We start from the raw sequence: 15,923 nt of genomic DNA on the forward strand, positions 1-15,923 counted from the left end.
ACTTTAAAAGATAAAGTCGAACTCATTAATGCGTATGATCGGCAAAAAAATAGTGTTCGCAATCTCGCTGCAAAATGCAAAATCGGGAAGACGCAGGTAAGCGACATCCTAAAGAAAAAAAATGAACTGCTCAAACAATTTTGGCAACACTGAACTGATCAGGTTCAAAAATCATTCCCGAAAACTGTTGGACTTCAAATTGACAATGTTACGTATGAGTGGTTTTGTCACGCACGTGCTAAAAAAATTAGCACCTCCAAAGCCTTTTCCCTAATAATAGGCCTAATAATGGGCCTATTATTAGTGAGGAAAAGGCTTTGGAGGTTGCGAAATCTATGAGAGTACATAAATGAGTTCAAAGCTTCTGTGGGATGGCTAGACAAGTTCAAAACTCGGCATAAAATTTCTTGGAAAACCGTAAGTGGTGAAGGTGGATCTGTTGATACTGGGGTTGTAACAGAGTGGACCGTCAAATTGGAAGATTTATGTCGTGATTTTGAAGCTAAGGATATTTACAACTGTGACGAAACAGGGTTGTTTTTTAAAGCTCTTCCTGAAAAAAACAATGAGTCTAAAAAACTAAAAGTGCCAGTGCAGAAAAATTTCTAAGGAACGCTTGACTGTACTATTGTGTACAAATATGCTGGGAGACTTTGAACAACCTCTTGTTATAGGAAAACCACAAAATCCTCGTTGTTTCAACGGCATAAAGTTGAATCTTTTGAATGTTGACTGGAAGTCTAATAAAAAAGCGTGGATGACACGAGATATCTTGAGCGAATGGATAAGTCACTTTAACCAAAACATGATTCGTCAAAACAGAAAAATTATTCTTTTCATGGATAATGCTGCATCTCACCCGCACATTGAATTGTATCATTCAAATCGTTTTTCTGCCACCAATCACATCTGCAGGGTGTCAGCCCTTGGATCAAGGGATAATAAAAAATTTTAAACTTCACTGCAGAAAACGTGTTTTAAGACATCTCACTGCAAACATGAACGATGTAACATGTGCGAGTGACCTTGCAAAGAAACTCAGCATCCTAGATGCGATTCAATGGATTTCCTCTTCAGTAAACGCAATTAGAAAACAAACTGTCGTGAACTGTTTTGTAAAGTCTGGCTTCTCAAATGCAAAAATTGAAGTTGTGAACAGCACTGTGGAGCACCAAGAAGAACAAGAACTTCAACATCTATTGATAATGTATGACACTTCAGCTACAAGTGACCCTGGCTACAAAGATATAGACTCGAACCTCACTACAAAAGATGGTGCTCTAGATATCAACGACATTATCATCGATATTTTTCAAGAAGTTCCTCATGAGGATGAAGAAATGGAAGGAGGTCATTCTGTCGAAGAACATATTAACGACGAACCACCGATGAAAATAGAAGAAGCTCTCATAAAAATCAATCGTTTAAAAATGTTTTTCGCCGCTGAAGAAGATACTGAAGGACTTTCGATGGTTTCTTCACTCCAAACAAATGTTGAAAATAAAATTATCAGCCGGAAGAAGGTGCAGAAGAAAATAAGTGATTACTGTATGTATTTTTTTTAAGATAAAGTCATAATATGCATAGCACAATTGTATGTATATTATTTACAAAAATATTGTGCAAAATCTGTATATAATTTAATTTAATTTTACATTAAACGTTTAACGATTTTTCTTTATCTCTTGTGTATGTAATTGTATATTAATTACAAAAATATTGTTCAAAATCTGTATATATTTTAATTTAATTTTACATTAAACGTTTAACGATTTTTCTTTTTCTTTCTCCCTCAGACTTCTTGTTAGTGGACACTTCTCTCTAACGGACAGATTTTCATTCCCCATGGCTGTCCGTTAAAGGGAAGTTTCACTGTGTATATATATATATATATATATATATATATATATATATATATATATATATCTACACACATATATATATACACACATGTATTTTTTTTTTTTTTTTTTTTTTACTTATTATGAGCTGGATCCCCAAGTTTAGTTAATTCTTGTAGTTCATCAGTTAATGTTACATTTTCCAGGATGTAACTCCAACATTAACTGATCACTAGTATAATTAATACTGCCAATACAATAAAAGTTAGAAAAGAAATTTTCCACACCTGAAAGCAAGTTTATCAATATAAAATGACAAAGCAGATTTTACTTCAAGAGAAAGTATTCACTAGTGTTAGCAAGACTCAAAATAATATTCTACAATTACCACATCAAAATTGCAGGCAAACAGATGTTTATTACATGAAGTTCACTAACCCCATAAGTATGCATTTCATTTGACATATTAAAGAAAATATTATATACTGATCCTGAACATAATTCTTCATTGTGCTTTGTTAAGCAATAAGTTTAATGAAAGTTAATCAAAGAGCCATACGTCTATAAAATCCAAGAGAAGCAAGTCTAGAATAAAAAAATATCAATAAATAACAAAGTATCCTATTTCTACCATGTTAAATACTGGTTATTATTTTATAGCAAATATTAATTCACCACTTATAAAGTCTAAATACTATTATTATCCAGGTAAAATTTAGTGAATTTAATCTACAAAATTCATACACTGGATCTGAATTGCTACCTTTTTTCATAATATGGAAATCTTTTACCTGATTAACTAAAGATATATGAATAAAGGAGGAATAACTATATATCATAAAGGATATTGTTTCCAAGAGGGCTATAATGAACAGCATTGCGAGGACCAGTTCCAAAGTCAAAAAGTGCTTCACACTTGTGATTGTAAAGTGTTGCTTTGGCAGGCATAACTAGTTATAAAATTAAGGAAAACAGCTAATTTGTTCTTAAGTTTCATGGGGAAGGGGAGAAAGTTACATATCATGTATATATGACAAATAATAAAAGATTTTGTAAAATATCTTGTACTCTGAAATTTTTTTCTGAGTTTCTGAATTTCAAGATTACTTTTTTAAAATTACATGATTATAAAAAAATCTTTTCTTTATTAAAACTTTTATTTGCATAATCACATTTCATCAATAACAAAAGTTGATAGTTAACATGTTAACATTATGCATATAATGTATCAACAAGAACTAGAAGTGATAGGTCATTATATATATAAGTTTAAGAGGCACCCCAAGTGCTGTGCCATAATGCATATGAGTGGTTATTCTTAAAGTGGTAAATAAATTAGTGCTGTAAAAGTAAAGGCACATTAAATGAATAATTACTCAAATATTGGTACACACTAAACATTTTACAGCAATTCTTAGTTTTTGTTTATAGATTTTCAGTTTTCTTTGTTCTTTGCTTGTGTTGAAGTTTATGTACATGAATAAACTTTTTTTTTAAATTTTAAGATCTGTTCTGATTTATTGCTTAGCACAAAAGTGTTCACTTTTAGCAATGAATTTAAACTCTTCATTTTCAACTTCGGAATGTTGTTATTTATCAACATTCCAAAAATTATGGCACACTGAATGGGCTCTCTCAAATAAAGGTGGCAGCAAATGTAATATGTGTTTCCACTTTCAGACAACTATATAAAGGACTAAATCTAGAGATAATGGAACTATCTCTAGAAGAAGACTAAACATGTAAAAACAGTGCTGGAAGATGTTTTAAAAATTGAATAATCAAGGGAGCCTTGCATTCTTACATAAAAAAAAAAAACAAAAAAAAAAAAACGAACTTGCTACCACAAAAGGCTATGGACTTCCAATTTCACAGACAGAGGTGTTAACAGTCCTCTCCTGACAATGAGCAAGACCAAAGATCTTATAGGTATTCTAAACACATCTGCAGGCTATATTCTAAGCCTAAAATCTTAAATCTTAAAGACAGATTTGTCACTGAAATTTAGTACTAATAATTTTTAATCTAATATTATATGTGCTCCTGGATAAATATTCCCGCCAAGGCTACCCCAAAATAAAAGTACGGTACACCTACAAAGTGGCCTAAACTGTTTGTTACCAGTGCTACTGATACAACGAAAAACATTGTGTTCACAAAGACATGCCTTGAATACTCAGGAACGTCAGTAGTGGATTTCAGAATTCCAATCTGGTACTTTAATCTGTCCAATTCACCTGTTTCTGATTGACTGAGTGAGATCAACACTGAAGACCTGCAAGTTTTAGTAGAAGCAGATTGCAGGATTATAACCTGTGAAATTTCCAAGTAAGAAACACATTCAATTATTTGTACTAATTTATTAAAAGAAAATTAACTGCTCACAGAAACTTAATTTAGGGATTAGTTTTGATGCAAGCTGAAAAAAAAATAAATAAACAACACACAAATTTTGCAGTGTCAAGTGAGAACCATACCCTTTGATCTTCCAATTTGAAGGTAACCCATAAAGAACATCATGGCTCAACATCATCACTCAGATAATAATGCCAACTGAAACAGCAGGAGACCCATGATTCCACACCACCCATCCATAGCTTGCAGTATTTCACAACATACATAGCCATAATTTAAAAACTGCATGCATTTCTACTGAAGTTGGCAACTTGCTATCTATGAATTCTGTTTGGAGCCAGTAGACTTTTGACTACCATAAGGAAACATGCTTTGATCTCTGGAATTCATGATATAAAGTCAGCTGGCACCAATTATCAAATCAAATTTCTTTATAAAGTCATACAGTTTCTGCTATAAGTGTATTAAATATCTGACTAGGAACATAAAATCATCAAGGCAGCACAATGTTATCAGAACTGCACTAAATTTTTTTTTTATTATATGTGTAAGACAATTACAGTAAAGGTTGACATAAATGCTGTGGCATGCTATACTACTGATCAGTTCATTTGTTAACCTGTTTTGACATTCATGATGTGTTGTCTCTCTGCTCCTCTCATTGGGCTTTTATAATTATGTGGCAACCATTATTAATTTAATGATACAGGGAAGGGCAGCATTTTGGTTTTAATTCTAGACTATCAGCAGTGTGAGTCAGGGGAGTTGCAATTCCATACATTTATTTTATTTGAAAATAAATCTTTAATGACATAGTTCATAATAAACTTTTAAGTTCTTTTATTAATCTTTATTGCTTTCTAAATTGAGAGAGGGTATAATTCCTGGGCCAATATCATATGCATTGGAAATGAAAACCTACAGAATAAAGATTTTTTTTTTTTTTTTTTTTAATGGATTACTGAACAATTATGGCAAGCTATTTTTAGGTGTGTACAGCCTTAATGAAAATAAATTCACAACTGATTTTAACATTGTTTTACTAAGTTTTTTTTTTTTTTTTTTTTTGTAAAATGAAAAAGACAACGGCCATATTACTGCAAAAAGATGGAGAAACTCTACTACAAACTTATGATGGTGAGAGGGAAAACGAGTCAAATCAAGTCAAAAAGACTTGATTCTTTGTCATACATCAAGTAAGACCAGAAACAAATTTTCTTTCTGAAATGTTCTCTCTTTTCTTGTAAAAGTGCAAATTTTTTTTCAAGTCGTCACAATATCTTAGTAATACATGTTTTTCTGAAACTTTATAAAGGATACAGCCATAGACAACACAAAATATCGTCCCATTAGGATCCCAAGCCAAGCAATAGACTGGACCATCCTTACCTAAAAAAAAAAAAAAAAAATTTTTTTTTAGTTATTGGAATAATCTGTTTAATAAATATGACAAAAGTTAAACTTGAAAGAATTAAGTTTCTGACAGTTGACATTTTTAAAATTCATCTAGGATGTTTTCAAATCCAGGATTTAATAGAGTAATAGAGATAGCATCTTGGCATATTGCTGATAGGACACGTCACAATTATACCACAAGGGTGGCACAATCATCACACACAAGATCCGCATATCATAAAGCCAGTTCCACCTCAAACCAACATATATACTCGGAGAGAGAGAGAGAGAGAGAGAGAGAGAGGATATTACTGACATACTGCACTGTTCTGTTAAAAGGAGCTATATTGAAAGAGGAAGAACACTGACAGATATACTCCATCTATAACAAAATAACACCCTGTTTTAGCTGTCAAACATAGCATTATCAGAACTACCCATGCAATTGCCATCAAACTATACTGTCTAACTTGTGCATGTTTGGGGCTCATATACTTATGTTTTCATCACATTATCTACCACTAGCATAGTGACAAAAAAAAAAAAAAAAAAAGAAATTTACTACATCTATAAAGGTAGCAGTGAAATATCACCATATATTTATCCATAATAAAAGAAGCTACAAAAGTAGTATAAATGGTATTGATTTCATTGTAGCTCATATTGTGACTACTCCTTCACAACGAATTACAATGAATTATACTACCTCAAATAAGTAATGCTTCACCAATAGAGAAGACTATTGTTACTTATTCTCAGGGGGATACCACCACCTAGACGGCACTGTTTCAAGGCTTGTTGGCCTATCATCAGTGGGCGGGTAGGTACCCCGGTGTTGATAACCCAATTGTGAAGTATAATTCCACAATATGAGAAATACCAGTTGGTGTACATAGTAGTAATACTAATAGCATAAATGCACAAGGCCTTGTGTGTGTTTAATTTTATTAGTATTACTATATCTACACTGTGCTGCCACTTTATTAGGTACACCTACCTAGTAGCGTGTTGAACCTCGTTTAGCCTTCCAAACAGCCTGAATTGAACAAGATGCTGGAAACATGCAGGAATGGAGTACCATGCAGACATGAGTGCATCATGCAGTTCCTTTGAGATTTGACGGAGGTGTAGGCCTGCAGCGAACAGCCCTTTCCAGCTCATCCCAAAGATGTTCAATAGGATTGAGGTCCACTGCAGCAAAGAAAAGTCATTATCATGTTCCTGGAACCATTCCATAGTGATTCGGGCTTTGTGCACCGGCACATTATCCTGCTGGAAGTAACCATCTGACTGAGGATAAACTGTCAACACGAACGGATGCACTTGGTCAGCAACAATGTTTAGGTACGATGTGGCATTCACACGTGAATCTATGGGTATCAATGGACGCAACGTGTGCCAAGAAAACATTCCCCCCCCCACCTTGAACAGTAGTCGTCAGACATGACGGGTCCATGGATCATGTTGTTTTCGCCAAATTCTGAGCCTTCCATCAACATGATGCACCAGGAACTTCGACTTGTCAGACCAAGCAACTGTTTTCCAATCCTCGATAGTCCAGTGCTAGTGTTGCTGTGCCCACAGGAGGCATTGCTCTCTTGTTCTTCACTGACAACAAAGGTACGCGATGTGGCCGTTGGCTGTTGTAGTCCATTCACGGCAAAGTGCGACTAATGGTCCATTGCGATATTTTGTTCTGTGCACCAAGGTTGTATTCTGACATGATGTGCGACATTGTGGCCTGTCTGTTTGCTTGCACAATTCTAGCCGCCATCCCCTGACCTCCCTCATCAACAAGCAATTTTCTTCCACAAGAGTGCCATTGAGAGGATGTTTTCTGTTTGTTGCACCATTCTCGATACCCTTGAAACTGTGGTGTGGTGTGTGAAAAGTTCAGAACTGCCGTTTCAGAGATGCTTTGTCCAGTACGTCTTGCACCTACTACCATGCCACATTCGAAGTCCGTTAGATCACTCCTTTTCCCCATCCTTTGTTACTACGGTTGTACTACTGTGCTACGGTTTGTACACTTAAATGATACTAGAAAGGTTGTTCTGCTGCATTTATATCCACAACTGTGGTCAAGTGACTTGCAACATTGTGATTTAAGTGCAACACTTAAACTGAAACAAATGAGCAAACTCACCTAGAATGACTTTAGCTGTATCCCCTTTAACAGACAAATAATGCAGGATTTGCTCTCCATAGTATGATGACCCACTCATATCAGACACTGCTAGCAACAGAAGGGCTGTACCTACATAATAAAAAAGAACTTCTTAAGCTCTTATAACTGCAAATAAAAGTTATTATTAAAACTGAAAAAAATATATATATATATTAAAATCAAAATTAAGAGTTCCAAAACAGCACACTTTGTGCAGCATCTTAACTCCTTAATATAGAAGTATACCAGAATAAAATGAGCACCTAAATTAAAAGAAATTTTCTCACTTATTTTCTCTTATGAATCTAAGGTATCCTGTTTTACCTCTTTCCTGATGCTCAGAATTTCAGATTATCCATAATAACCACCTTTAACATTCAACTAAGTGCACTGGTTGTATGTACCTCAGCAATTTAACTTTTTTGTACTCTTCATCCATCCTGTACACGAAGCTCCAACCCATCTTTAAAGAAGAGTACTTTCTCCATTGAAAATTCAAGAAATTTATTAGCATTAGCAGAGCCATGTGATGCAAGAAAGCAAGCTTATGCAGCATCAGCCGAAAAAAGAAAAAAAATACCTTCCATTTCACCCCTCCATTCGTTCAAAATACCTGTCCAGCTGAGCCTTAAATTTATTTACCAACTACCCGCTGGCTAAAGGCAAATTTCCACACATCTATCCTACATCTGTCTTTCCTCAATCTGAGATTATGCCCTCTCAGATGATTATTCTGAGCAAGAGGAAGAATCCAATCGGCATTGGGCATGCTCAATGCCGGGTGCCTAGTCTCCAGACACTGTAATTTGCAAAAATTAAGCCTTTCTTCATAAGAGCAACCCTTTGTTCCATTCACTAATTTTGTTGCCCTTCTCTGTACTCGTTCCAGAAACTCTGCATCCTTCTTGAAATGAGGCCTCCAGACCTGTATACAGTACTCAAGGTGTGGCCTGACCATTGCCTTATACAAGGGAATAATCACCTCCTTATCCCTGCTAGAAAAATTCCTGTATATCATTGACAAGACACCATGAGCTACTCTTGCAGCCCTTCTGCACTGCTCAGAGAACTTCATATCTGGTTGAACAATTACCCCCAGGTCCGTTTCATTCTCTACTACTGTCAATGTAGTACCACAGAGTTCATACGTTGCTCTGGGGTTGCTGTTTCCCATATGTAGTACTTTACATTTGTCAATGTTAAACTTCATTTGCCACCTCTCAGCCCATCTGCTCAAACTTTCCAGATCCTGTTGCAGCAGCATAGTGTCAGTTAACCTTGACAACCCTGCCAACCTTCGTATTGTCTGCAAACTTGGACATTAAGCTTGATATAACATCATCAATATCATTTATAAATACAGAAAACAATAATGGACCCAACATTGAACCCTGAGGGACTCCACTAATAATATTAGTCCACGATGAGCAGTGTCCAGTGATTACCACTCTGTCTTCTCCCCCCCCCCCTCAACCATCCCTTTATTCATAGCAGAAATTTGCCTCCAATGCCACACTGCTCCAATTTGTGCAGCAGTCTTCCATGTGCAACAGTATCAAAAGCCTTTCTAAGATCCAAATATATAATATCAAAGTTATTCCCTGCATCCAGTTCTTTTCTGACTGCATCATAGTATTAAATCAAATTGGTCAAGCAAGACTTTCCCTTAACAAAACCATGCTGTGTCCAAGCTATAACTGAAGTCTTGTCTAGATGATCCTGCAGTGCTTCTTTAACCAGTGCCTCCATTGATTTTCCTGGAACAGAAATTAAACTCACAGGTCTATAATTACTTGTGTCAGCCTTTGATCCTCCTTTGTGAATTGGGGTCACATTTGCACATCTCCAGTCTATGGGTACCTCCCCTGAGTCCAAGGAAACTCTCATAATTATGGCTAAGGGTTTGCGTACTTCCTTTGCTGCCTCCTCTAACATAACTGGATAGATCCCATCCACCCCAGGTGCCTTTCTTGTGTTTATCTTCAACAATTTCTCCTTCACTTTACTCTCAGTTATTACAAGATTATCTAGCTTACTGCCAGAGTTGAATACACCTCTGTCATTCCCCTCGCTGAATAACTCCTCATGTGTGAATGTCGATGCAAAATATTTATTCAGTTTGTTAGCTACCTGAGCATGATCATCAACAGTTGAACCATCGATATCAAGTGGACCAATCTGATTCATACCCTTCCTTCTAGAGTTTACATAAGTAAAGAACTCTTTGCTGTTTTTCTTTGCATCCTTTGCCAAAGTTTTCTCGTAATCTGCCTTCGCCTACCTAACATCCTTTGTAACTTACTTACAGACCAGCTTATATCTATCATAGGCTTCCATGTCACCCATTAATTTATATGTATCCCATGCATTTTTCTTCTCTGCCATATGTCTCATTAGTTCATCTGACATCCATTTAGGCCTAAACCTTGAACAATATTTCTTAGTTGGTATGTAAAGCCTAGTAGCTTCCAAGATGAGCTCTTTCAATGCTTCCCATTTTGAATTTGCTGTTGGTCCCACTGTATAGAATTTAAATACTGTCTCAGACCATCGTAGTCGCCTTTACGAAAGCAATAACCCTTCCCTTTACCCCTGATGGTAGTTACCTCTTTGAGTAAATCCCACTTCAGCACACTGTGATCAATGCCACCTAGTGGTTCCTTTATCTGCAGATTCTTAATGCATGAAGAATCACTACTGATAATCAGATAAAGAGTATTATTTCCTCTAGTTGCCTCCCGAACATGCTGATGTAAAAAACAATCATCCAATAAATCCACAAAAGCCTTGCTAGTGTGCGAGTGACCAACCCACAAATTCCAGTTAATATCTGGGAAATTAAAATCCCCCATTATAAGACTCTGATTTACTGGCCCACTATTTCCCTGTACAGTTTCTTATTATACTCATCAGAGTCATTAGGCCTATAGCACACTCCTACTCTCAATTTTGATCTCCCAATGCTTATGTCACACCAAACTGACTCGACACTGCACTGTCCAGCGCTGGACATCGCTGGACACTGCACTGTCCAGCGATGTCGACTGGCTTCACTTCCTTGGATTTTGTGTGTTTCCTAACTAATAGCATAATCCCTCCTCCCTTCCTATCTTGTCTATCCTTTCTGTAGATGTTGTACTCCCCAAATTCCAGTTCTGGATTCCTTATATCTGTGTGACACCACGTCTCTGATATCCCAACAGTATCTGCCTTTGATGTTTTGAGAAATACCTCAAATTCATCAAATTTATTTACCAAACTCCTAGCATTGGAATACATAAAGGTATACATGCACCTGTTCCTATTCTTAGCTACCCTAACACAACCCATGACTCCCAGCAGTCTCTAAAATATCCTGCATCTTGTTTACCAGGCTGCTGCTCATTCCAATAGAAGCAGTGCAAGAATCACTTTCACCTCTGCCAGTGACTACTGTTAATCTATGTTATGTTAATTATCACACAAAAACAGGAAAAATGCAGGATCAAATATGATAGGTTTTACTGTTCTAAACTGACAAGGATTGGGGTACTTATTAAATGGAAATACACACTTTTCATTAAACTTTTTTTTGTTTTTACAATTTAAAACATTTTTAAATTGTAAAAAAAATGCAGTTGACCTGACAGAGGAGAGTCTGCAACATTCATTCACATTACAGCTTCTAGAATGTGGAAAGATACAACAACAAACAGTGTGATTCACTGGTTTTTGATGTAACTATATAATGGAGTAGAGATGACCCACTGTACTGGCTACCTTTTCTCAGATGTTGAAAATTATAGCCCATTTTCTGTATTTCAATCATCAGTCTTTTAACAAGGGAAATCAAAACACCTGTTAAATCTGTAGTTACAGTAATGATTTTGTTATTCAAATTTATAACTCATAAAATCAAATACTTCTGTCCCATTATGTCAAATTTATGAAAACTTTATGGATCACAAAGGAAAAAGTGTGTCTATTCAAATAATTGTTTTTTTAAAAATATATTGGTACAGTATATCCACATTAATTCAAAGTTTAAGGGACCAAAATTTTTTTATCAATATATCGAAACAAAATTTGTTTTGATTTATTTTTTGAAAACCATACTATTACAGTAATCTAGACTTGTACTTGGTCCATATTAACTGAAGGTATCTTTAACATACCAGTTTTTTATTTAAAGTTACTAAATAACAAAATTTTAACTAAATTAGTTTTTATATTAAATTAATAGAACAATATTTTAAAGTAAAAATTATAAAAAGTAAAATAATATGGTAAGTAAACAAAATACTGTACAAAGCAATAAAATTTTAATGTAGAACATTATATCACACAAAATTAAACACAAAAATATTACAACACAAAATAAATAACTATTTTCGAGAAGTTTACTTAAAATAATCCTCAATGTTTTTTTGCTTCAATTTTGAAACTTGTTTTGGGGCTGCACGATCTCACAGATGCTTTAAGATGTATTTGTTTAATTGTAGTCTCTACGGGTTTCCCTTATATATCGCTGTAGCTTCTGAAATGGCAAAAGGCCAAGGCCGGCAAGTGTATGTATGTAGGTGTGTAAGTGTGTGTGTGTTGTGTTGAGTAACAGCACCTGGCAACTTCACAGCCAGGAGGCAGGGATACCAGGTCTCCTGCCCCCTGACTCCCAACCTTGGCCACGAGGAGGTGCACCAGGGTTCACTTTCAACCAGAGACACTTACTGGGGCTATCAGGCAAGCCTGGGAGCTCCGAGTTTTCAACTGAAAGGAAGATAGGAAATAGAAGGTTTAGTTAGGGAGATAGGAGGGGAGAGAGAAAGCAGAAAGAAGGAGAAGAAGACGACATCCCCAAAAATGAAGTAGTTAGAAAATAAAGTTTAAAGTGCAAAGTTCAAAGCCTTTAACATAATCTAAACTTATAATACAATTATACAAAGGTTGCCATGTGCTATTATCATTACTAAATCAAAACTTAAATTACAAATATACTGTGGTTGCCTATACCAATGCCATGGTAAAAATAATTTAACAGCTGTAGGGGAGAATTATCCCCTGCAACTAGAAGCCCTTGTAAAGTAAGCCGTCAAACTTATAATACAATATACAGCAATTACAAAGATACGTATCAAGCTGAAACATCAACACAGATGTGAAGAGAGAACAATCCCAATATTTTAGGCAAGACAACAGTATCAGTTCCAAACTAATACAGTCCAAACTGGTGAGACGGATGTCAACTAAGGATTCAATCTCACATGTATCTTACAATACATAAGTTACAATACCCAACAACAGAGTATCAAGTAAACGGTCCTAAGAGAGGTTCATACTCAAGGTCCTTACACATAGCCAAACTGCCAAATAGTCTGCATCAGTTCCCAAACTAAAACAATCCAGAACCTGTAAGAGAAATACTCATTTACTGTTCAAGCTCACACAACACTCTGATACTAGTCTTCAACGCAGAATACTAAGTATACAAATCCCAACGAGAGGATCTAACACAAGAAGTACAAACAAAAGAGTGCTATTAACATTGCAATCTATGTTAGCACAATAAAATACTCCTGCCTAAAGTACTTTAGAAGAAAAAAAATCAACAAGAACAAGTCCAGGGAGTATAAATTAGTACTTTAACATATTACATTGATTTTTTTTTTAAGACCCAGACCAAGTAGCAACACAGAACTTTTATGCACCCCAAAAAGCAAGTTCAACCTATTAACAATATTTACAGTAAAGATTTTACAATTTTAAACAGTTTACAACATTTACAGTAAAGAGTTTACAATTTTAAGTAATTTACAATATTTACAGTTAAGATAAGATCTTAAAAATCTTCAGATCAAAGCAACTATTAAACATAAGTATAAACAGAAATTTAATAATGTTGCCAAGTAAAAAAACCAAAGTAGGCAGTCAACACCAAAGTATTCAAATAAAATGAGAAAATTAATCAACCAATTATTCAATCTATAAATAGTAATCAGATACTGTTTATTATTCTCCTCTGTCTATGGAATACCTTATCAACAAAATTTGCCAGGGTCCCAAAATTTTCTTTAGTTTCAACATGTTTTGGGAGATCACATTCATTATAAACATTAGTTAACATCTGTAATTCATACCTATAATCAATATAGTAATTACACTCGAATATTAAATGTTGGACAGTCTCCAGAGAACCACATTTACACATCGGAGAGGCAGCCAAACTGAAAGTATGCAGCTTTGAATTTAGACTGCCGTGTCCTCAAAAGCAAAAAGGTTAAATTTAGCCATGGATTAAACCAAACGAAATGTTTATCAAATTCAGCTACTCTAGGCAAAAATCCAAATGTTATCCGGCCAGTAATGGTATTTACCCGTTCATTTTGCCAATGACTAATGAACTGATTTCTTAGTCTTGTTATATCATTCTTAGTTAGGTACATCAAGATTAATGGAGTACTGTCCAAGGGTTTTAGGAATACCCTGCCTTCTGAAATGTTGAAGATAATTAAAAATGACTTCATATTTTATAGGTATTTTACCTGAAATAACTTGTAGAGCCATAGCTGAAATTGTATGGCAAGATCTCAAGGTGGCCAGGAGGAAAAACCTTTTTGGGGCTGGGTTATGTACTTATAATACATTTATAATACCGCCGCTTCAAGGTCAGAAACTCACCAGCTGATATGTCATCCTGTCTCTCAAAATAAATCAGTAGCTTCTCCAGCATTCTGATTGCTTCAGTGTGACTCACGCCAGTTATTTCCTCACACACTTCACCATCAGAATTGTCATCTTCATTAGCTTGCAATGATGATGATGAGCATGCTTGCACGATGTCTTCTTCAGTGAGGATCTGATCTTCTAGATCATTATCCAAGGAGCAATGTCTTCATTTGTTGAATCTGAGCAACCCCCCAAACGTTGAAATAACTGAACAAAATCATTATCATTCAGATCTGAAGAAATGTTGGGAAAATCATTATCATCCAAAGGGTGTAGGGTACAAGAGTTGGTCCATGCAGGCAAAGTTTTAACGGCTGCAGCTAATAGAGAAGTTTTTCTTAAATATTTGCTGTTTTATTGACTTAAATTGGCATATTAATTTATTTTCACGAAGTAGCTTTATATTCCTAGTTACAATACTTAGTTTAATTTGAACTTGGATAGAGATTTTGTAGGTTATTACTTAGTATCAGTAAGGGTATCCAATCCACGTGTTGGACAAGATTTTGCAGCTGTGGCAAACGCCAAGTTTTTAATTATATTTAGCCGTTTTATTGACTTAATTGTGATATTAAATTATTTTCTATAAGTAGCTTATAGACTTAGTCAAGCTCCTTGGTTTATTTTGAATTTAGATAGCGATTTTGAAAGTTAATTAATACTTAGTATCTGTAGATTTACCAGAAGACTACTATAAATAGTTATGCAAGGAGCAAGGGAATGATGCTAGGAATGGGGAAGATGGATCGCAAATTAGTAACACATACAACATACCTGATGAGGTAGAACATGTTTTGAAGAAAATGAAGAAACAGAAAGCGTCCCCCCCCAGGGGGACTTTCTGATTCTTCATGTTCTGTAAAGTTACTGTAGAGTTGTTAAAATTGGGAGGAAGGCACATAACACAAAAACTGAGAAGACTCTTCACAAAATACATTAGAAAAAGTGTGATGCCTAAGGAGTGGAATAATGCAATCACAGTTTTGCTGCATAAGAAAGGAGATAAATTGGAAATTACAGACCAATTAGCTTGTTATCTCACATCTACAAGTTGTTCACAAGGGTCATTACTAACAGGTTAGAAAGAATACCTGATGACAATCAACCAAAAGAGCAAGCTGGCTTTAGGACAGGATTCTCAACTATGGATCACCTTCACGTAATGTCACAGCTAATGGAGAAAGCAAATGAATATAAAACACCATTATGTCTGGCATTTGTGGATTATGAAAAGGCATTTGACTCCATACAGCATAAGGCAATGTTTCGGGCACTGGAAAAACAAGGCATAGATACCCCATATATTATGATTTTGAAGAAAATATATGAGAAAGCTACATCCTTTATTAGACTAGACAAAGACAGTAGGAAATTTAAAATTGAGAAAGGAGTTCAACAAGGAGACACAATATCTCCGAAGTTGTTTACTACTGCCCTTGAGGAAGCTTTCAGAAGATTAGACT

The 15,923-nt window shown here is 35.2% G+C and overlaps 1 protein-coding gene across 1 annotated transcript in view; it reads right to left on the minus strand.

The window, feature by feature from the left end:
* The window catches only part of eIF2A (eukaryotic translation initiation factor 2A), a 197,525-nt gene that overhangs the window by 90,503 nt on the left and 91,099 nt on the right, over positions 1–15,923 (minus strand). Inside the window, exons 9-11 of the mRNA XM_090372166.1 lie at positions 7,738–7,848; positions 5,517–5,585; positions 2,691–2,791 (exon numbers count right to left, since the gene is read on the minus strand). Of these exons, the coding sequence (XP_090228292.1) occupies positions 2,691–2,791; positions 5,517–5,585; positions 7,738–7,848 (281 nt within the window). The remainder of the gene's footprint in view (positions 1–2,690; positions 2,792–5,516; positions 5,586–7,737; positions 7,849–15,923) is intronic.

Source organism: Mastigoproctus giganteus, chromosome 1 (assembly GCF_048544385.1).
Source record: "Mastigoproctus giganteus isolate SK-2022 chromosome 1, ASM4854438v1, whole genome shotgun sequence".
NCBI lineage: Eukaryota > Metazoa > Arthropoda > Arachnida > Uropygi > Thelyphonidae > Mastigoproctus > Mastigoproctus giganteus.